This window comes from Carassius auratus, chromosome 34 (assembly GCF_003368295.1).
Source record: "Carassius auratus strain Wakin chromosome 34, ASM336829v1, whole genome shotgun sequence".
NCBI lineage: Eukaryota > Metazoa > Chordata > Actinopteri > Cypriniformes > Cyprinidae > Carassius > Carassius auratus.
The window spans coordinates 5201374-5226420 of NC_039276.1; the positions used below are offsets into that span (position 1 = coordinate 5201374).

Genomic DNA, 25047 nt, shown 5'->3' on the forward strand with positions numbered 1-25047 from the left:
ATATGCTCCCGAAATGTAATATATTTATATATTTGGGAGCATTTGTGCACATATATTGTTGTGGAATGACACGTCTTAATTTCTCTGCTAAACGTTTGCGAATTACTACACCGTATGTGCCTGCTGTGAGCCGATACAGTGTCCGCTCCACCATGCTGTCCAACATAAGCAATTAAACAGCTTCATTACATTCTTAACTTTAATGCATATTTTAGATTGGTTATGCACTCGGAACTGACTCGGAACCGACCGGTTTTTGTTTTATTTCAGCGTTCTCTGTTTTGGACTTGCGCGAACTGCATTAAAATAATTTTCCGAATTGTAATTTGTGTGGAAAAATTCCAACGTCTGTAAACGGCCGTCATCAGAGAACATAGACGCTGAAGACGGATGAAAATAAAATAAAATACACTGATCACTATGCACAAAATATAGAAAGAAAATTCTAAATATTGAACTGGTAGTGGGGGTTTAAATGAATGTATATCTGTGGGAAACTGTCCGTCTTGACTGAGAAAAGTTTCAATCGAGCGTAGCATTAGTTCAATCAGGCCATGGAGACATTGGCTGTGACCAGCTGATGCGGTCAGCTGTCAAATCGCTCCAATCACTTCCACTCTCCTATTAGACATGGGACATATATACGTGCAACCACTGCTTGGTAAGCAGCAGAGCAGAGAGCACATAGATGATAGCAAATAAATAACGTCAGCGACCATGGCACTGAACAAGCAGTCGCTATTATAGTTCAAAAGGGCAAACAGTCAATGTTATTATGCAAGTTAACTCGAGTCAGAATGCACATGTGAGCAGTTGCATTTGTCATCCGTCACCGTGACATCAAGAGGACTTTTGAAGCTGAAATAATGAGTGGATTAAGCTTGGACTTGGAATAACGAGAGGAATAACATGGATAACTTTCTTGTCTGAGGATTGTAATGCATCACAGGCAGTCAGGTACAAGGAAGAGAGACTATGGGTCCTTTAATTAGGTAAGACAAAAAGATTCACAAACAGATTTATTGACTTTTAATAGCAATTTAAGGTGGAATATGTGACAATCAGGTCCAGTCGGGTCTGTGTCTTCCCGGCGGGTTTGGGTTCAGCTTTCAAATAATAGACGGGTCCGGGTAGCATTTCTCGGATCTAAACGGGTCCGGGTCCAGCGTTTTAAATATTAGATGGGTCTGGGTCAGTTCGGTGTAGTACATTACGGGTCTCTTTCGGGTTCGGGCATGAATTTTTGGACCCGTGAAGACCTCTACTCTGTATATTGCATATAAAGAACAAAGCAGTGCAGCGCAACTATCAGAATCAGCTTACTCGCTTCTAAAACATTAGCAATCGGAATAAAGATTGATGCATTACTAATAAGAAATGCCAGTCCAAGTGTGTGACAAAGAATTTAGTTTCAGTTGTTTAAGATTTTAATCATCAGAATGTTGACAACTCTTCCACTCAATAAGGTAGTTGAGATGCTCCTTAGTATTCAGTGGGTATTCAGTAGTATTCAGTTTTGTTGGTGCTCCTAACTTCTTAAAGTTAGATTCGAAGAAGTTAGATCTTCTTGCCAGATTACATAGACACATTCAGACTGAATAAGTACCTACTCGCCTAATTTTGGACACAGCCTTTAAGTGACTAATTGTATCATTCATTGAGTCGATTCATTCAAACACACTGGTTCATTAAGTTAACTAGTGTCTTGGCGAGTCATTGAATCGTTCATTCAAACGATTCGTTATAAAATCTGATGTGTAATGCCATGGTTTGGAGTTTGGCTTTGTTGGCAGAGGAAAAATACACAAAGTAAGTGGCAATATTGTGTCAGCAATTTTATGTTATTAAAAATGTTTTTGTTTATTGTATATAAAACAATATATGGTAAGGTAATGGTACCATTAACAGGATTTTACTGTAACATTTTTACAGTGCGCACCATAAATCATCAATGATTCTCATGCTGCTGTTTTTTCCAATGCCCTGTATGCTCTGGTCTGCTTCATAGCACCTGTTCTGGCCAAACACAGCTCTATGGCTGCAGTGTGCACAATGAAGAATGGTAATTACTGCTGCCCCTTTCACACACACACTTTATCCTGTCATCGGTTTTAGTGATTGGCCCTGACAGTCTTCAAACCACTGGCATGTCTGCCCTGCAACACAGCTCTGTATCTCTCTGTAATGGTCTTCTAATATTGTTCCCAGCAATTTAGGCTAACGCTTAAAGAAGAATATAATAAATAGAGGGAAAAAAGAAACTCTTAGGGGAATATGTTTACTTTGTTTGTAACTCTTTGATGCATGGCATCTATTACTTACTTCAGGGTTTAATATTACGTCCCAACCACCATGGATGATGACCTTTGACCCTTATCTATAATTCCGTGACTGTTGTCTTCATTGGTCGTAGTGGCTGTGTCCTAGTTACTTCTTTTGAAAAAGTAATTACTTAATATTGTGTTTCACCTACCATATAGTAGGGAAGTGTGTGATTTTGGATGCAGTCTGTGAATTTGAGCATGCTACTCTTCGCATACGCTTTTTCGCCTACTATAGAAGGGAATAATGTTATTTTGGATACAATATGTAAATGTACACAGAATTTACTCTTCATATACTGTTTAGCCTTCTGTGTAGTAGGGAAGTATGCGATTTTGGATGCAGCTTCTGAATTCAGCCATATTCTTTTTTTCTCATATTATCAGCTAATCAACTCTAAACACCTGCAAAGGTTTCCTGAGCCTTCAAGATGGTCTCTCAGTTTGGTTGACTAGGCTACACAATCATGGGGAAGACAGTTTACAGTTGTCCAGAAGACAATCATTGACACTAGAGCTGAAGATCTTTGGCCGAACCCGACGGGACCCGTCGGAACCCGACGGGTTCGGGCTTAATTTATATCATCTTATGCGGGCTCGGGCCGGGCTCGGGCTTGCGCTCCGGTTTGCGAGGTAAATGAGCGGTCATGTGATGTGTTTCGATTAGCGCGAGAAAGATGCGAAAATTAATGCTGAACAGGTGTAATGGAGGCTTGCCTCTGGTGATTACGTTTTGGTTGCACCAGCAGGCACCAGCAACTAAAGCAAACTCTGAGCGAGGTGTGGAAAGGTTTTGACCATGTCTATAATGAGAATAATGAGTGAATAATGACGCACCATCAGTGAGCGCAGGAACGCGCTGAAGAAATCTACAGTGGATTAAATCATTTTCCTCCACAAAAACATGTAGACCTAGCCTAATCTCTGTGAGTAAAGGTTTTTCAAATGATAACTAAATATTCATTGAGTCTTAAATTCATAATGTTGACAGAGTATTTACGCTAATGTTGGCATTATTCTTTTATAAAATAAAGCAAATCCTGCGGAGCCTTTATCTTAATTTCGTTATTGCCAAATACCCATCTTAATTTAAAATTTATCTTAATTTAATTTTTTTTTTAATGACTCGTTTTTATTGGTGCGTTGGTCTATTTATAGGTTAAATGAGCCCATATGTCTAGAATGCTGAGATGTTACGATGTTACAGAGGACTTATTTTATTTCTTTATTCCAACTTCCAAGTGGTCTAGTCTACGTTAGTTATGAGTAAATTTAGTTAAAACATGAATAAATTACTCATTGTTGACAAAAGGCAAAAGAGCTGTGTGCGTGCGCACATTTGAATAATGTCGGGCTGTAAACGGGTTCGGGCTTTAAAAAAGCTGTCAATCAAAATGTACTTGTCGGGCTCGGGTCCTGTCGGGCCTAACTTTTAAGGCCCGATTACAGCTCTAATTGACACCCTTCACAAGGAGGGTAAGCCACAAACATTCATTGCAAAAGAAGCTGGCTGTTCACAGAGTGCTGTATCCAAGCATGTTAACAGAAAGTTGAGTGGAAGGAAAAAGTGTGGAAGAAAAATATGCTAGACCAACCAAGAGAACCGCAGCCTTATGAGGATTGTCAAGCAAGATCAATTCAAGAATTTGAGTGAACTTCACAAGGAATGGACTGAGGCTGGGGTCAAGGAATACAGATGTGTCAAGGAATTTGGCTACAGTTGTCATATTCCTGTCATATCACAGACAATGTCAGAGGCATCTTACCTGTGCTAAGGAGAAGAAGAACTGGACTGCTGCCCGGTGGTCAAAAGTCCTCTTTTCAAATGAGTTTGTATTTCATTTGGAAACCAAGGTTCTAGAGTCTGGAGGAAGGGTGGAGAAGCTCATAGCCCAAGTTGCTTGAAGTCCAATGTTAAGTTTCCACAGTCTGTGATGATTTTGGGTGCAATGTCATCTGCAGGTGTAAACGTGCTTAAACTACTTCAGTCTGTGTGCATTGAATTTATTTAATACACAAGTTTCACAGTTTGAGTTGAATTACTGAAATAAATGAACTTTTCCACGACATTCTAATTTATTGAGATGCACCTGCATAATAGGGGAGTATGTGATTTTGGATGCAGCCTATGATTTCAGACAAACTGCTCTTTAGAAATACTGTTTTTCAGGATACAGCCTGTGTTTTTATTTATGGCAAAGAATTGGCAGAGAAATGTGATAATGCACAAAGTACCTATAAAATACTTTTTGTTGCAGTGGCCAGATGTGTATCTCTCTTTAAATGAATCATTTTGGCAGAGAAAAATAATGGTGATGATTATGGTCTCATTTTGAATAAAAAAAAGAATCACTAAAAATATTTTCCTGTGCGATTAAACAATTGCTGCATCAAAGCGGTTAAACTAATACAGTGAGTCAAAACCTAAATGATGAGGAAAATCATTACCCATCTGAGTCTTTGCATCTCTGATGCTTTCAGTAAGCTTTGAAATATGCAAAGGTTTGCCTCATCTGAATCATGAAAACTCAGGTATTTTATTGAAACTAAATGTTCTGGTGGGGGCCACAGAGCTTCAAATCATGGCAATGAATTTTGATGCCAGTCAGAGGGCCAAGTTCTGTTATTGCATGTGGTTCTCATTAAACTCAGCAAATGGGAATAAAATAAGCCTGTTTCAGCACTCGGATGTACAGGTGGTGATGGAGACATCTGTCTAGTTATGGAGTGTGTGCATTTATATTATACCGAAGTGGACTTGTTCTGGCTTGTGCATTACAATCAGTGATGTTTCAAAAATAAAGAACATGCTTTTAAACGTAAATTAGAAGTGATCTCCTTGAAATGTCTTGACTCTGACAGTCTGAACACAGTGTACCCATAACAATTTTTCTTCATATATAATTTGATTTTGTTTTACAGCCAGAATGCATTTTTATATAACCAAATAATACTTGTAAGGCAGCCACAAAACATACTACGAGACGCCTCATTGAGGGTGTCTCGTCAGCCTTGACTTGTTGGATGACATCTGAAAAGAAAGCCAAAAACATTCTGCGTACTCTGCCGTACTCCTTTGATTCCTGGCAGCCACTGATTCCTTGTTTATTTTCCGTTCTTATTTTCAGACAGACCAAATGACAAGAAAATAAGGACATTTGTAGCTTGTTTTTTTTCTGCAAAGAGTACAAATGTGTCATGCTAGCTTATGATTAAAGCAGCATTAGTGTGCATTATTCCTCCCAATGCGCCATGCGGTAGCTTTAGATGTTCCTATATCCTCTGCCATGCTAAAAGGTTTTAGTATAGTTTTTAAGAGCATTACAAGGATGTGTTAACCATTACATACAGGAATTCAAGACTAAGACAACTTTTTCTGAGCTGTACTCTTGGATCTCTCTCTTTTTAATCGTGCCTAACACAGGAAATAACCCTTTTCCTTTCGTCATATACATGAGTAGATATCTCCATGGGGTATTCCACTAGATACTTCTTCATTACACGTGCGACTGGAGCTGTCATTGTGTCAAATGATCGGACATGGCACTGCTCACGCTGATCAAAGCATATTAGGAGCCAATTTATTCAGCAATGTTGCACTAACATTACGGCTCGGTTCTATTATTGTGGAAGTACATGATACAAATCTCCAGTCAGGATGAATAACTGAGTAAATGAAAGACACTAAGTTACTGATTGTATAGAATTAAACAAATATTTAAATGAATGAGCTCACTTGTAACAAATATACATATTAAAATGACAAGTCTTCATTTAGTGGACTTTGTTATTCAGAGCCACTTACTATAGACTTGTCATTGTTGCGATTATTGAAAACTTGTATACATGTTTATCAATATTTTGAATTTCCTTTATTTTTGCAGACTATCATTACTTATTTACAGATCCATTTTTAAATGTCTTTTATTTTTATTTTATATCTTTTTTTGTTATTGTAATTTTTTTTAAGTAATTTTGTTATTTTTAGATTAATTTTTGTTTATTTATTTTTTCAATTCAGAACTTCGACCTAAACTTTTTTGTTTTTGTTTAGTTTTTAGTTGCCAAGGCAGTGTTTATTAAGTGTTTTCACTAAAAAATTTTCATTTTTCAGTTTTTCATCTATTTATTTTTTATTCGAATACTTCAATAAACAAATGTATAGATGAATATAAGGCAAAACAATACTTTTTACGAATACAATGATGTATTGAATTAAGTAATCATACTGTAACATATTGCTTTGTCATAGTCAACATTATTTGCGATTTTTGCAATCGAGCTTGCAATTATTGGATTGGTTTCTCTGCAAATAATATTCATGCAAGTGATGACATACAGAGATAGTTCACCCAAAAATGAGGAAGAATAAATGATGACAACATTATGGATCACTAAGTCATAGCATACCAGAAATATTATTATTATTATTATTTTTGTATCCAGTCTTCCTCCCCAGAGCACGCAGATATTTTGCTTCTTTGGCCAATGATGATGATGAGTTTCCTCTGATCACTTTTCTAACAAACCTGCTCTTGCTTTCCTCGTCTATGCATGAGTGAATTCAGGAAGGGATGTTTTTTTTTGGGTTTTTTCTCATTCTCCATGTTTTGATCCTCTCCCTCTTCTTCCACTCCAGGAAGTTCCTGTCATAGCAACACACTCCCTGCATTGGTTCGGACTCCTTCTCTAATGATGCAGTCCAGTCTGGACATGAAACCTTTCATGACCTTCCCCGTGGAGAGCTCCTCTCCGGTCGGCCTGTTCCCTAATTTCAATACGGTAAGCAAGCCTCCTTTCATCTCCCTGCTCTTGGCCGTCTGCCTCTTTAATGTTGGCCTCATTCCTGTGTGTGTTGACACTGATGGAATTAAAACCTTCTCTGAAGATTCACAGAAAAAATGAAGTGAGGAGTGATAATTTTTGTTTAATAATTTTATGTGTTATGTCTATATTGTCCTTTGCAAACTGCTGCATGTATGGTTGTTTGGTTGTCTGATAATTGCATGCTAGCGGCTATTTAGAATGGCATATATCATACTACACATACTAGGCTTGCACAAAAAATGAGCCATAGGGAAAAAACAATGCTGAATTCATGGTTAGGTCGGCAAATAACCTGGATGTTTAAAAGGTAATTTGCAATTTTGTGGCTTGCAGAAACCTATAACCTTCCCAAATTAGGCAGTTGCTAACATGGACAAGGTGGTATGACGTGCTCATCAAAAAAAAAAAAAAACTAAGGTAGAGAATATTTTTTTATATGTATACATTTATATCATTTGTAATAATAATTAACAGTATTCCTGTTTTTATAGTGTTTTTGATCAAATGAACACAGCCTTGGTGAGAGTAAAAAAAAAATGTTACAGTCCCAAAACTTTTGAACAGTTGTGTAAGTTTCACTTGCAGCTGGGATAAACTAGGATGGTTTTTGCCAGACACAAGGTGTTTTTGTAGTAAATTACTGGCTGCCAAGAGCTAAAAACCAAATGTAAGAAATGCTTTATATTGTTGGGCCTATGCAGTTTGTGTCCACATTTATACATTTCAGTGTAAATTCAGCATGCATTGGATTCTTATTCACTTACTTCACTTCTGGATCAGCTGAAACTTTGTTTGAACATCCTTAAACTCCTTGTGTTCCTAGCAGACTGACATTAAAAATGAATTTTTGCTCAACATTTTTGCTCAACTGTTCAACATGAGATACTGTTTCAGTTTTTATTTCCAGCCTTATGTTCTTGTAGCCTTGATATTAAAACAGAAGCAATATTCTATGTTCAGTTTACTATATCACAGTTAATTAGAGTATGATTTATTTCAAGATATGCAGCCCTAGTATGCAGTATGTTCCATTCTGAACATCGCCAGTGAGTGTTTGAGAGAAAGTCTACTACAGCCATGTCGACCCCTCACGCATTGATTCCAGCCCCTGATCCAAACCCCAAAATGAGAGGGAGCAAAATCGATTTGTGCATTTATCTCCCCAAACCCAGACTGCTGTAGTGATGGCAATGAAGGGAGACAGAGACCGAGAGAGAGAGGCTGATGGGATCTGAACTAGAAAGAAAGTCAGTCTGAATTTGGGGCTTGTTTAACTGCTGTGTTTTTATTGTGCGGCTCAAAACCTTTCTCCTTCTTTCTTTTCACTTTCTTGTCTCTCTTCTCACTCAAAGTGATTGTGCTCTTTAAAGTGGTTAGAAAAGGCCAAGCTTGGGGTCAGCGTGACTCAAGGATGGTGTGGCATTCAGAACATTCTTTTTTAAGCCTTGTTTAAACATAAAAGTTTACAAATTTGAAGTAGGGTTAATAGATTTAAATATGTTAGAAATGCATTACAAATTGCATGCATTAAATTGTGTAAAGAGATTTAACAGATATAATAGAAATTAATATATATTATCCATCCATCCACACATACAAATGAAATTCAATCAATTCTGCTTCCCGATCCTCAAATTCCAGTTCATCTTCCTGTGTGGTTTTGCTAATTCAGTTCTAATTCCAGTTAATGAGTTAAAATGAAGTAAATTCTTAAATTCTCACTGATCTGTCTTCAGTTGACCGCACTTTATGGCCCAGCACCCAAAGGATTGAACTAAAAATAAACAAATAAGCTCTGCAGAAGCTGTCATAATTACTGCTTGACTGTTGGTGCAAATCAAGAGGTTCTCCGGGCTGCAATCACACCGCCGCAGAATTAGCATAATTATAACCGTCTCCCTACAAGACCATCAAATGAATTATTTTCTCCTAATGAAACTAATCACAGTATTCTCTGTTGAACTTCCGAGGAATGGCATAGGCTAATTTTAGTTAGTGATGCACAAGATACTTTCAAGGTTTCGCTTGATTAGTGCTGTTGTTTGTTTGTCCCTTACACTGAACTTACCTCTTGTACCTCTCTTGTCATGGTGACTCCCCTCCAATCAGCATCTGAGGTGCTCAGTTGGATCATTTCTACTATGTAGTACATATCTACACATCTATCTTATGTCTTAATATTAAATTAAAATTAAATTAATTTACATTTATGCATTTGGCAGACGCCCCCAACCTTGCGCTTGCTATGCAATGCTCTACCACTTCAAAAACATTAAATTCATTTTTAAGATTGAAATAATATATGTATATATATATATTTTTCATCAAAATATCACTTGGTGAACATAGAGGTAAATAAGAGGTAAACATTTGAAATCAGTTTGGTTTAATTATTTTTGAAACTGAATTGAAGTAATTCAAGCAAAGTTTGTAGTAACTATGTTTTTTAGCTTATTGATTATATTTGTATTTGTCATGAAACTCTAGATGGTGCGGGCTAATGGGTCGTTAACGTAAAATGGTGATATCCACAGCCTTAAACTACTTGGCACAAGCTGATTGGTTCATGTTGCATGTACTCGTAGCCAATGAGCTTACTGCTTTTCATTTATATGGCTTGTTAGCATTCACTAGAGCTTTCGCAACGTGCCTTGAGTTGCACTGAAACCCTCCACCTTCCCCAGCTCCACTTGTTTAGATGTGCAATGGGTTATTATATATGTAGTATGTAGTAAAACTATGGTAATTTTCTTAAGGGATTGTTTTTTAACTTATAACCAAATTATAGGGTTTTGTCCTCATATTTTCATTTCACAACCTGTTAGTCTTTTGTAATATCCCTTGACATAACAAAAGCCACTTAATGATTTCTTAATGACATCATCTTTCAGGAAGTGACATCATTTTGGAAGTAAATCAGCTCAAGCTTTATTTGCATCATTAGAGTTTTTGAAATGTGATGCATTTTGTGATATGTTTGTGGTATTATTGGTTTCGTTTTATCCTTTTTGGTTAAATGACAGAAACTGGTTTCATAGAATTTTGAAATAAATGATATAAATATTTAAGTTTGTTTTTAAATGTATAATTTCCAATAAATAGTTGTTTTTTTTTTTACTTTCTATTTCACACACACACACACACACATAGCAAATTCAGCTTTGCATCACAGATATAAATTATATTATTATACAATGTATTGAAATAGAATGGTATTTTAATTTGTACTATTTATTTTTATGAGATATCTTTCAAAAAAAAAATGTTCTAAACAAACATAAATATATTGGTAACATATTTTAAGTATCACTCATTATTGTTTTTGGTTAGGTTCCTGTCTAAGTCGTATAGTAATAACCAAAAGTTTTCTGCGTCTGTGAATAACTTTAAGTCGTTTGCTAGATTTTCTTGTTATTTTTAACAGAAGTGCCTCATAAATTTATTCATATGCAAATTAAACTACACTTTGTTGTATGCAAGATGTACTTATTGTCATAAAAATCATTGGGTTTGGCTATTAAACCAGTTCTGAACTGAAAGAACAGAAATAATTGATTCTCAGTTCCCAAATGTAATGAGCACAAATTATAACAACAGTAAGTGGAATTGGACTAATTTGTTTCATGATCTGTGAAATATATTGAATGAATCTCTGCGGTGGAGGCAGTTGCGGCAGCATTGGATAAAGAGGAGTTAGTCATCAGTGTGATTGTGTTTATGTGCTTGAGAGCACTGCGTCCGATCAGGGATCCCAGTGTGATTACAGCGGGTGTGTAGTCACAGCTTTTTCTCTACGACTGAAATCAATGCTGCCAAAGTCACAACAGACCGAGGCTGGTTTGTGCTCAGCCAGGTGTTCTCAGCCATGAAGAGAAGCACCACTTTATCCATCTGCTGTGCTTTCTGTGCTTCAGAGTCCATCTCTGGCCTTGGCAAAGTCACAGATATCAGCTCACTCCAAGATATTCTTTCTTTTACATTGCTACAGATGTCATTTAGGGAGCTTGTAAAACGGCTCAGAGACAGCAAGAGAAAGAATGAAGGAAGAGAAAGAAAGAAAAAAAAAGATTGTTGTATTGTCAGAGTTGTCAGTGAGAGATACCACAGTGGACATTACCATGAACTCTTTCAGTTCGACTACTGTCATGGCTTAGCAATAGATTGAAGAGAATTGCATAATAATAAGAAGAATTGCATGTATATCAATCAATCAATCAATCAACCTGCTTTTTCAGTTGTTTGCTTCCTTGGAATTGCAGGGGATCTGCACTCCTTCTAGATGATACCACTTCTCAAATTTCATGTTTGTTTACTTGTTAGATTTTTAATTATGTCAGAATGGAGGTGAATGACTAGGGAAAAGTCATTTAAATTAATTTGACAGTGACTGAATTCTCTTCACTTCCACTGAAGCTAATGTGATTAACAATGCCTGATTGACAGGCAGATCTCATGAGATTGAGTGTGACGTCATCATCTGTGTTTTTATGGGAGGTGAACTGTTATTAATGGAGACAGTGATGTTGTTCTCATTCTCATGGCCTTAAAATAGACAACCTCTCCTGGTTCAGAATAAAAGCACATTTCTGATATAGGCTCTAATTTGCTCTTGGTTTAGTAGCGAATATAATTTCAAATTAAAATCATACACAAGATGTGACTGATCTTGACAGATCAAACATTTTATACCGTAGTAATTATGGATGAAAAAAATAATTTTATTTACCACCATTTTTGATAGTAGATTTGTCTTAAATCATAAATACAGAATTTCTGGGAAAAAAACACTATTATTATACTATTTTAATAAATGATTAAATAAAAACACATTTCGTTGGGCAATATTATTGTTAAAAGTGTAATAAATTGTTACCTTTTTTTAAGTTTTATGAATTCAAATGATTAAAAATCCATTTTGATTATTAAAATATAATTAAAAAATTAACCCAGAATCCAGAAAATTGTAACTGAAAACACAGAATTTGGGAAGAAATGAATGAATGATTAAAAATGGATTTCATATGGCCTACATTCAATGTACTATTTGCAGTACTGATGGTTTAACATTTATTTACATTTATTAATTTACATTTATGAATATGTCATTTTTGATTTCATAGTATTTTGATGTTTGGCATTTAAAAACTGATTGTCCATTTAATTGAAAGTCATATTGTTGACATTTCAGATTTGTAATCTCAGAGCAATGTCAGTACAGACTAATTAACATTCATGAGCTATTTTTTATCCATATAAGAACGCTTCAACCCCTTCTGTAGAATTTGTTTCAGCACTGCAGATTGAGCTGTGTCCCATACACCAGATTTTTAATACACATCAGGACACTCCAGCCACATGCCGAAAAAGAGCACAATAATGGTCCCACCAGCTGGATCTTCTCTCCTGACCTCTCCATCTCCCGCTGTCATTGTATCTTTAGCCTGTAACTTCCCTGCACTGGTAGCTGCTGTGTTTGTTGTGGTTGGAGAGCGAGATTTTAATTACAGATTACAGCTGTTCATCATCAGGCACAACAGTTAGCGTGTCAGTGAACTGACAGACTGCAACTGTCTAAGTCGTATAGTAATAACCAAAAGTTTTCTGCGTCTGTGAATAACTTTAAGTCGTTTGCTAGATTTTCTTGTTATTTTTAACAGAAGTGCCTCATAAATTTATTCATATGCAAATTAAACTACACTTTGTTGTATGCAAGATGTACTTATTGTCATAAAAATCATTGGGTTTGGCTATTAAACCAGTTCTGAACTGAAAGAACAGAAATAATTGATACTATTATTATACTATTTTAATAAATGATTAAATAAAAACACATTTCGTTGGGCAATATTATTGTTAAAAGTGTAATAAATTGTTACCTTTTTTTAAGTTTTATGAATTCAAATGATTAAAAATCCATTTTGATTATTAAAATATAATTAAAAAATTAACCCAGAATCCAGAAAATTGTAACTGAAAACACAGAATTTGGGAAGAAATGAATGAATGATTAAAAATGGATTTCATATGGCCTACATTCAATGTACTATTTGCAGTACTGATGGTTTAACATTTATTTACATTTATTAATTTACATTTATGAATATGTCATTTTTGATTTCATAGTATTTTGATGTTTGGCATTTAAAAACTGATTGTCCATTTAATTGAAAGTCATATTGTTGACATTTCAGATTTGTAATCTCAGAGCAATGTCAGTACAGACTAATTAACATTCATGAGCTATTTTTTATCCATATAAGAACGCTTCAACCCCTTCTGTAGAATTTGTTTCAGCACTGCAGATTGAGCTGTGTCCCATACACCAGATTTTTAATACACATCAGGACACTCCAGCCACATGCCGAAAAAGAGCACAATAATGGTCCCACCAGCTGGATCTTCTCTCCTGACCTCTCCATCTCCCGCTGTCATTGTATCTTTAGCCTGTAACTTCCCTGCACTGGTAGCTGCTGTGTTTGTTGTGGTTGGAGAGCGAGATTTTAATTACAGATTACAGCTGTTCATCATCAGGCACAACAGTTAGCGTGTCAGTGAACTGACAGACTGCAACTATGGACTTTGGGTTCTTTAAAAACAGGGGGGTGGTTGGGGGCATTTTTGTGCTTTGGTTTGTAGAGTGTACAGTGGAGCGGTGAGGAACTGCATTAGTGACCTGCGGAGGTCATGAATGGATGGCTGCTAGTCCACTCTACTGTCCCCATAATCAAATGGAGAGAATGTCTCTCTTATCCAAGGATAAAATGGCATCAGCAAAATGCAACAAAGTCTGCTTGAAAAGGTGGTATAGGTGGTCCGGTTTATGCAAAATCATAATTAGTCCAATTGATGACATAATGTACATCTTTGTAGCTAGCATGATAGCATGTTCCAAAAAACCTGTGTATGTGTGTATGTGCCCCCACAGTTATTCACACACACACACACACACACACACACATATAAGAAGTCTTTCATGCTCAGAAAAGCTGCATTGATTTAATCTAAAAAATACAGTCAAAACTGCGATAATGGAATATTATATTTATTTGTTTGTTTTGTTTATTTAACAATTTTAAATAACTTTTTTTTCCATTTAATATATTTTAATAATTGATTCCCATGATGGCAAAGCTGAATACATCAGTAACTGTCATGCTATTTAAAATGTATTTATAAATTCATTTATAGATATGATTGGTTCACATGCCGCTTGAACTGAGGTGCTACAGCGATCACTCATGCCTCATTAAAGAGGGCCAAAATGATATGTATTGTTTGAATTTCGTTATGAGTTTGTCAGAATTTTAAGGGTGTTACTTTGTTTATTAAAATGAAGCAAAGCATAAGGCTTATTGCCATTATTGGACTGCAAGTGTGCTACAAATACCATGAAACGTACACATTAACAGAACACATATGAGCTACAGACCAAAGATCTTGATAATTATTATCAAGACAATATTGCTAATGTCCACACAGTTAACAGCTTTGCCTGTTGTGCTTGAAATAGACACTGTTTTTCTGAACTTGTACTTGGCATGTCTCCGCTCTTTCATGCCGCCACAGCTGAAGCTGCTTTTAGCATATGTGTGCCGTCAGCGCTGTTGTTCAGCAGAGATGAGGTCTGATTTTCCACTAAAACTTTGATGCGCATCGAGTCCGTTTATTATGTCAACATAACAAAAGATGCGATCGCTAAACAATCAGGAAAAAAGTCATCACATGCACATTTTTTAACCATAACGTACATTTCTATAGGTGCCAATGGCGACCTCAGCATAAACTTCACTTGCAAATTAATATTTTTAGTAACACATGCGACCACGTTAGTTGGCGTCTGGAAAAATAACGAAATATGTACTCCGTTTACTATATGTATATTACTATGTATTTCTTGTACTTAGATTTTTATTCTGAAATTCACTCAAAATTCACAAAAGAAATGAAAAAACTGGCTATTATTAAATTAACAAAGCTATCAGTACTAATAACCAACAGCGCAGGGACTTTCAATGTTCCTGTGATTATAACTGCTGTCTCTGTGAACAGGGCTTGAGACGTTATTAAACTAAACATCTAACTGGCTAGCAAGGAATTCATGCAAAACATCTATTTTAGTTAAATAAAGTCAAGGCTTTTGTTGTAATCCATCCAGCTTGAAGGGTTACTGCCGTCAATACTTAATGGACCGAGTTTATACGAACTCTTATCAGGAGTGAACAGTGGAGAGTTGACTCCTGTTTACCCAAGCTCATCAGTTATTCAGAACTAATCAGCCTGAGATGCGAGGATCAGCAGGCAGGCAGGGTGACAGCGTGCGTGTTTGAGAGATGGAGAGAGAGAGAAGGAGAGAGAGAGGTGTTGCTGTGAGAACAGACCTCCACTCCATCGCTGCTGGAGCGCATGCCACACCACGTCTCTATCCATCTCTGTCTCCGCTCGTCTGTCTTTCACTTGTGATTCAATACAAAGTGCACTATGGACACACTCCGTTTGCTCCAGGTAAAATATGCCAGAATTGTGACTCAAGTTAAATATGACTGTCTATTTAGTGAGCTGTTAATTGCTTTCCTGCTTGGAAGAGACGGCTGTAGTGAGTGTGTGAAATGGTTAAATGACTTGGAGGCAAACTTAGAAGCTGTCTCAAGCCAGGGTTTCATGCATGGCTTCGAGAAGTAGTGAAACACTGTGCGTAATCCTGTTGAATGCTGCACAGCACATAGTTTAGAGCTTGTTAAATTTTGTCCGTTTATTTTCTTGTCTCATTAAATTCTCAGATCCATGAGCACAGATTTGGGGTACCATATGAATGGAAACATGTCCCTACCACAGTTAGAAACTACTGAATATAGTCCTTATCATTATCGCTGCTGTAATTGTATGTAATTTAAGCATTGCATGTTTCTGGTGTATTTTTATTGATTAGATTATTTTATCTATAAATATAAATTAGCAGGGACACTACTTACTGTTACACTGAAAATCCTGCTGTGAACTCTCATTCTCTCAAAAATTTGGGGTCAGTACATAGCAATAAATTAATTTATAATGTTACAAAATATACCCATATTAAATAAATGCTGTTTTACCTTTCTATTCATAATAGAATCTTGAAAAAAAATGTATCATGATTTCCACAAAAATATGCAGCGCAACTGTTTTAAAACTAAAAGGTTCCCATCACATGAATAAATTACATTTGAATATGTGTGTGTGTGTGTGTGTAATTTCTTTAAAAAAAAATGTAAAAAAAATCTTACTGACAGCTTCGCTTATGACATGTAAGGGACATTAATGACATCACATGTTTGCATTTTTTATTTCAATATTATCAAGTGAGATTTTAGAACTTTGCTGGTTGGAAAATTCTACACAGATATGAGGGGGGTGTTCTGTCACTTTAAGCCTTGTTTTTGATTGACACATTCACTCCAGCACAAACCAGATGTTGACTTTTACATGTCATATAATTGATTTTAAACATATAAAAATGAGCTATTCCTGGATTGCAGTAGTTGTTGTATCATTTTACTGTCACATTTAAAATATACAGGATTTAAAGCTGCAGTTGGTAACTTTTGGCGCTCTAGCGGTTAATAAACAACTGCTTGCGTCTTGCGGAAGAACATCGTAGCCGGATCTACTTCTCTCTGTTTACATCTATGAAGAATCACAAAGGTACTGGGTTACTCCGCCGCGGTATCCCCAAAGCAATCTAAAATAGTCAGAATATAAACACTTATTATAGGTGCACCCTAGTGATTCAGGACAAGCTAAAAACACGGTTTGGAAAATGGATTCATGGTGTACTCGCGTATTATATACATTTTTCTACATTTTGAACACAAACAAAGTTACGGACCGCAGCTCTGATTGGTTGTTTTTTACCGGGAGCGATGTATTTTCTGCAAATGGCAATAGGACACTGGGAGGAGCCAGAGGAGCTTGATTTCTTTCACAGATTATCTGTCTCATATTCTACTGTCAGGACATAATGACAGGTTTAACAAATATGTAAAAAATCTATTTTTACAAAAGTTACCTACTGCAGCTTTAATTGGGGAAAATGAGGGCATATTTGTAAAGGTTTATAAAAGGCTTCTCTTTGCTTGAAATTCATTTTATTTGGTTGAATGAAGGATAACTAGCTGGCAGAACTTCAGAAGCTGCAAGTGATCAAGTCCACAGAGGGGCTTGGATGCTCTCCTGTGCTGATGTGGCAGAGATCACATTTGCTGTCCTTTTTCATCCTCTTTGGTTCGGTAATGTAATCAGAGTATCTATTTCTATTAGAGCCCAGGAGATCAACAAGGCTGCCATTGATTCTCACCATTACACAGCTGTCTTGCCTGCAGCTTGTAATCCTTATTGCTCTCATTTCCACCTAGCGTTCAGGGTCGTGGATCCTGTATGTGTCTGATACACATCTCATTAACTCTCTTTTCTAATGCCGATTTGATTTTTGTTCATTTTCTTGGTCTCTTTACAAATTATACTTTTTTGGCGCATGCATCAATGTGACTGCATTGTGAGTGCCAGCAACAGCTGTGTACCACCACAATAGGTAATGAGTCGGGACAAGAAGATGACAGCTTTACTGTTTTATTCATGTTTGTGTCACTTTGAATTTACCACCAAACCTTTATGTGCACAGAACACAGGCGCTTGCATCCTGCCGATGTATTGCAATAGAAGCAGCTGTTGAGCAGAGATGGAAACTCAAATCTAGTTTCATTAAATCATTAAATCATTAAATGAATTAGTATAATCATTGTGACTCACCTCTGAATAATAGTCAGTTGACTTGGACTCCAAATCCGAATCCGAAGGTTTGCAAGGAGGAATATTTTCTCCAAATTTTACGATACAAGTCTCATTCGCACATTTCCTGTTTGCTTGTTTGGATGGTTGGTTGGTTGGTTGGTTTATGCTGTCATTTGATCCTGTATTCCTCAGTAATCTTGCAATAGTAAAACAGGAAAAAAGGGACAAAAGCTGTTGCTGCAGTGGTACCTTTTCAAAAAGTGTACCTCTGTACCTTATTTAGCCCTAAATGATGCGTAGGCCTAGTTATATAAAATATTAAACTAATTGTGCTGAAATAGGCTTATTAGAACTAACCTGAAGCATATGAAATATTTTTTTTTGCATACCAGGACTAAAGAAACAGTAAAGAAACTCAACTCCACTGGTTTAAAAATAAAGGAATAAAACAAATCCAGAATTGAAATCAGAAAGTCAATTAAGAAATAAATCTGGAATCAAACAGCCCTTCAGTTTCCACATTCAATTTAAAGTTTGGTGGCAGGAAGATTTTTGAAAGAAGCTCAACAAGTCTCAACCAGTCAAAAATACAGTAAAACATTAATATGGTTAAATTAATATTATAATATATTCCTGTATGGAAAAGTAGAATTTTCAGCAACCATTACTCCAGTCTCCAATGTCACATGATCCTACACAAATTGATACTGTGATACTTGTTTTATGGGATTCTTTGATGAATATAATGTGAAAAAGTACAGCATTTTCACATTCACTTCAGAAAACCCCTTTCGCATCAGCCAAATGATTCAAACTCTGACAACGAACAGACTCTGGTCCACGCCAGCATCTCAAGCTTCTGGTGAGATTCCTCAAGTGTTCCTCTGCTCTTTGTCTTCCAGATGGACCCTGTCCAGAAAGCAGTAATCAACCACACATTTGGAGTATCCATTCATCCCAAGAAAAAGCAAGTTATTACTTGCAACATCTGTCAGCTCCGCTTTAATTCAGATGTGAGTATTAAAACAAACACTTTTCTCTGGTTATTCGTGCGTGTTCATATGAGGATGTGTAAATGTCTGGCTTTGGTTTGTGCATGTGCCTCATCTCCTTCCAGTGTACCTTTCTCTTAAATATGAAAAGATAAGTGATATTAGCCCATTTCAGTTCTGCCTATGTAAAAGTGGCTGTTATAGTGCTGTTTCGCTTTGCATGCTGATGGCTGGTTAAAATTAGCCCCAGTACAGCCGTTTAGGGTGCAAGTGGCAACGCTCTTCATTAATAATACAAAACAAGGTAAGTGCACTAATGTATGGTAATTTTAGCAGACGTGATGCTGCCAGTTCCCTCAGCAAGCTTTTAATGAACACTTCTCAGCCATTTTTAACGCATGCCAGATAATTTGAATCGTTTCATTAAATCAGTTGCTATGTTTGCTGGTTTGATCTCATTCACTTCCTTTACCTGTGTTGACTGCACCCATAAGTCATTGAGACCATAACACACACAGCAATTCAGCACAGATACCCAAATATGCCTTCAAAATAAACTTTTGTTATTGTTAGTTGAATATGCAATGTGTTTACATAGGATGGGGAATCGAGAATCATTTCTTATTAGGAACCATTTCATTTTATATAAAAAATAAAAATATATAATGGTATGGTTTGCTGAATAATTTAACAATGTTTGGTTTTATTAACTGCGCTTGATTCCCGTATCATGAATCATGGCCAAATGAAAAAAAGAAAAGAAAAAACCTTGGCAAAATAAATGTTTAAGGGGGTTGGGTGCCATTTGAAACTGAATTGAGAATGTGTTTTCAATTCCGAGTCAGTTCTGACCTAGAATCCAATTCAAAATTTAATGCAAGGAACTGAATTTATCATTTCAAATTCAAAGGAATTTATAAAACTTAAAAGTTTGATTGACAAAGCCTTGATTGAAAGCTTTGAAAACTATTTTAAAAGCCTTGGGGTTTAAAGATTTGTTGAATTGCAATTCATGTTATTCCAGTTCAACTTCGCGGGGGTTGTTTTATTTTCAAAACTCTGGTTGTGAGCTTGCAGTTTAAATTGAATAAGAAAGCAAAAGGCTTTGAGGGGGAAAAAAGTCAATAAATTGGCAACACATCTTTATTTTTCCTTGCCATTTCTGATAATACCCTGCAGCAACATTGCAGTCAGTTTCCTGAATTAATCATTCTATGAAGGACTCTTTTGGAGAGATTGTTTTTGCTGAATCATCAAAAAGATTCACGATTCAGTCTAAAACCAATTTAAGGGTTAAGTCACCCAAAAATCTAAATAATTATATTTTTTGTTTATCTGTATTTAGACAAAAGATGGAACACAAATTTGTAATAAGTTTCTTATGGTCACTACTTTCCTTACTTTTTGTAATCTGTAATAGATTTTCATGCATAATGTCCCAAATAAAATTTGGCATTGCTTACTCACTGGTAGAGCAGTAAAATATCTGTATCGTTGTGTATATGAGTGCGTGCACAGTTGTGTGGCTCTGCACAGAGTTCACTGGCAGAGGTTTGTGTTGTTCTCAATGGGAGAGGGGTAATTACGTACTGTACTGCCATGTTGTTCCACTCTGTCTTGGCATTGATTAAGCCATTTCATTTAAGATGAATGGCACAGGGTGGCAATAAGCCCTGGCTGACAGAGGGCTCCCACTGCGAGCGGCAATTGAGAAAAGGTTTCTCTCAGAGTGGAAAACAGACGCAGGAGCACCATTTTGCATCTGTTGTTTCTCCTCCAGGTCATCTTTATCATGACAAACAGACAGGAATGTAAGCACAGGAGCCCAGGGAACCCCTTTGGACTTCTGAGCAAAGGCAGACATGGTCCTGTTGTCTCAGTGGGGTGGCTGCTGGGCGTCCCAGCCAGCCTGTTCTTCCCTCCTGTGGTGCATAATTGCTTGATTGCTATCAAGCTTGAAACCAATGTTTTCCAACACAGCCAACAGGCTTCTGAATTGAAGTGACTGCTAGGGATTAACTTGTCTCAGCTTCCTGTTATCGTCTTCCCCTCTCTCACACACTCCAAACAAGCACAATAATGCGCAAAGTGCAATGACTGCACTTCTTGTGAACATTTAAAACAGTTTCCTCTTACAAATTTGAACGATGCATGGGGCGAGCAGAAGTGTCAACGGATGTTCCCCAGACCGAGCTCTTTGATTCTAATTCTGGGTGTGTGTGTGTGTGTGTGTTGTCACATTGCGATCTCCACCTATAGAGCTGTCTCTCCTGCTCTCCGTGCTCCCAGTCCAAAGCACATCTTGTTTAAGTGGAAGTGATGCTCTAGTTGGCGTGTCTGAACGAATCAGCCCGTGTCCCATGTTTACCTTCATTCTCTGCGGGCCTGAAGTTGCTGTGTTTAAATGTTGTGTTGTTACCATCTTATGTTCCAGGGGAACAGAAATTTGCTCACATTATACACAGGCACAGTGGCTCGTATCAGTCTCACAGCTTGCTCATGTAGATTAGTCATCGCCCTTTGAAGCTACGAACTTTACCTGTGGCTTTATTACGCCTCTTTGTTTTGCCACAGTCCTGTGATGTAATTTAATCCCATATTTAGTGCATGCTCTAGACTCACTGTGTCATCAAATCCTGTTGCAAGAGGGGAAAAAACATTGTGTAACTAAAGGTTGAACACATCTTCGGCCAAGCTCTAATGAAGTTTTGAGGGAAGCCGTAGTTCCACTCAGTGCTTTTGTTTCCATAATGAGTCCAAGTGTGCCGCTATGAAGTGTCTAATGGGTATTTTCAGTGAAAGCACACCATAAACAGATGAGATAAATAGGGTGTAATATTCCTCCCTGCTTGTTCTGTGAAATATTCCCAAAGTGGCGTAAAATAATGATATGTGATTTTAAAATCACAGTCTGGCACATAGATTTTATATTTTCTATAAAATCATTGTTAAACTAGCAAAAGTGGATTTAGACACGACCTGAGTGCACCTGCACCATGCGCTTTAGACCATGAGATTAAATTGTTAAAATAGGGCCCTAGAAGTACAAAATGAGGATTTGTAAAGAAAAAGTTGGAGGATTTTGATACAAGCCAAGAGGACACTGGTTTTCTTTGCTGTAAATGAAACGTTTTTTCGTTCTCGCAAAACTAGCATATTCTCAAGTTAAGTTTTAAATATCGATATTTTTCTTAAACAAATGCATCGATTCATTTCAGAAGGCCACATAGCTGTGTGGAGTACTTTTTATGATGGATGGATGCAGTTTATTTTGCTTCCAAGTCTCGGCCACCATTAACTGCCATTATAAAGCTCGGAAGAGCCAGGACATTGTTAAATAAAACACCCTATTGTATTAGTCTGAAATAAAAATGTCATGTACACCTAGGATGGCTTGAGGGCGAGTAAATCATGGTGCAATTTCCATTTTTGGGTGAACAATCCCTTTAAACTGTTTTCTACATTAATTATAAGAGGAAATGTTTCTTGAGCAACAAATCAGTGTATAAGAATTAGGGATGCACGATAATATCGGCACAATATCGGTATCGGCCGATAAAAGCTTAAAATGACCATTATCGGTATCGGCCGATATGAATATTTCTGCCGATGAGCCAAACCGATATTCTCCAAGTGAAATAATTGACCTGTTTTTCAGATGTGAATGTCTGTCTACATTTGTAAAATAATAAATTTATGGTAGAATCAGTACAGAAGAGATACATGGATTTCTCTTCAGTAAAATTAAAGTTTAAATATATCAGTATATATTTGTATATATATCGATATCGGTATCGGCATCGGCCAAAATTATTTTGAAAATATCGGCATATCGAATATCGGCCAAAATCCAATATCGTGCATCCCTAATAAGAATGATAGCTGATGATTTCATGTGACACTGAAGACTGGAGTAATGGCTGCTGATTATTCAGCTTTGCAACACAGAAATAATTAACATTTTAAAATAAAAAACAGATATTTTAAGTTATTTTAAATTGTAATAATATTTCACAATTTTACTGTATCCTTGGTGCACCTGAGAGGCTTGTAAATGGTTGTGTAACTGCTGTCACACTAAGTATTCACATCATCAGGCATCGCGAATGTGACTTGCTGGTGCGTCACCAATGCCGTTGGGCTAATGGGTATAAATGGACACACTCACATGCATTACATGTTCCCTGAAACACTATGGATTAGCACTAATTAATGGCTCAGATCAATGTGTGTAAAAGCCAAACCTTAAATGGCATTTGTGTCCATTATGTTTTAAAACTTTGCCAGGCGTATAATTACAGTCTTTAACTGTTCAGCTCCACCACACAATTTACTGACCCATGTGCAAGTTTATAGTTCAACTTCAGCCTCTGAAATGCCTCATATAAATAACCTTTCCATTAATATGTTCGGAATTATATTTTATGTGCTTTCCATGGAATAAACATGCTCCCATTTTCTGTAGAATGCAACTTTTTTAATGCCATAATTACATTTCAGGCAAGGCCTTCAGGCAGCTGACAATTCTATAAATTGTTTTTGGTTTGATATGGTGTTTTTGTTTCATATTTTGACTCAGAAATCTTGGCCCTCTGTTTAGCTGTTAAAATAAATTTCTGCAGATGTGGCCTGAATAAACTCTGGGAATGTGGGAAAATTTAAGCTGAATTTTTAGGGTTTCACTCTATTGCCTTTTACAAATACACAAAACCTGAAACTGTTTGTTCCCTGGCAGCTTTGTTTGTTTGTTTTTTCAGTTACATTTTATTGTCTGATGTTTTTTTCTTTTTCTTTACAAGGTGTGCGTTTTCGAAGGTTGTGTGTTCTTTTGAAGACTGCATTAAAGAAATGCGAATAATGGCCGGCGTACACTCTTGGGTTTCCCTTATCTCCTGTAAATGAGCTGTTTTATCTCCATTTGCGCTCAGCGTAACAGAGAAGCCCCGGCCATTTCATTTGAAGTTACCTGATCTGAAGGTGTGTGTCCTGCTCTGATGTGACATTAGGTGAAGTGGTGGCTTCCCTCCAGAGACCTACAGCCCTTATGTGAGAACATGCCAATATGGCAGATAACCAGCACATCTCATTAAAGCTTTATAGTCTCTTATATATATGCTGTGTCTTTACAGCTGTCACACCACTGCAACACGTGTCTCTGTTGAACTGTTGTGTCATCGCTTGACTAACGTTACCCGGCAGGATAAGAAGATCCTAGTCTCAAATTTCCTGTTTGCACCAGGAATTAAGATGGTGGACATCGCCATATCTAAACGGGCTCATATTTTGTTTTTGTTTTTTATTTTTGCACTATTTTATTTCTATTTCATATTTGTATTTGTATATTCTGAAGGATCATGTGTCACTGGAGACTGCTGAAAATTCAGCTTTGCCATCACAGAAGTGAATTACATTTTAAAATAAATTAAATTATATTGTAATAATTCTCCCAATATTTGGGTTTTTATTAAATAATTGCAGTTTTGGTGAGCATAAGGGACTTTTTAATGGTAGTATAAGTAGCTGTTCTGGGTTTCTTTTAGAGATGTTATATCATATATTGTCCAGAGCATCAGAATGCCTGCCAGATATTTGGGTTTTTCCACCTTGAAAACCTCAATCTAAACCATGCTAACAGGTGTAAACAGCAGTATTTCTCAGATGACTACTCGTGATTGGATCAGAGACAGATCTTAATACCAGGTGTGTGCAGAGCTTACATGTGAGGAGATAAGAAAAATGCTGGAAATAGGAGTTTCGCTGCATTGCAGATGTTTTTGTGAAAGTTTTGTGAAGGTTTAGGAAAAAATCAATTCCATTAATACTGGTACTACATGCCTAAAGTGTCTGGGATCGCACAATGTATTTGCATCGCTTTGACCATTCTCTGTAGATCCCACCTTCTCGCTTGCCACGATTGGTGGACTATGTATGTTTGGTAGAAATACTTTTCAGTTATTGCCTTTAACATTATGCTACTAGTATTGTAAAATGCTGCACTGCTACTGAATCTACAGCATTTTAGCAAAATTTAGAGTTTTTAAATTAGATCTTTAATTTTAAATAAACACTTTTTTATTGTTTTTTTTTTATTTTTTGTTTAGTATTTTAGTCTAAAGATTTATGGCTAGGATTAATTATAAGGA

General features: G+C 36.6%; 1 protein-coding gene across 3 annotated transcripts in view; it reads left to right on the top strand.

Annotated features, from left to right (window-relative positions):
* LOC113053003 (zinc finger protein 385B-like) overlaps nt 1-25047 on the top strand; it is a 116021-nt gene that overhangs the window by 74974 nt on the left and 16000 nt on the right. For all 3 annotated transcript variants that reach the window (XM_026217583.1, XM_026217582.1, XM_026217584.1), the window contains 2 exons: nt 6961-7103; nt 18815-18925. In XM_026217583.1, the coding sequence (XP_026073368.1) occupies nt 6961-7103; nt 18815-18925 (254 nt within the window). The remainder of the gene's footprint in view (nt 1-6960; nt 7104-18814; nt 18926-25047) is intronic.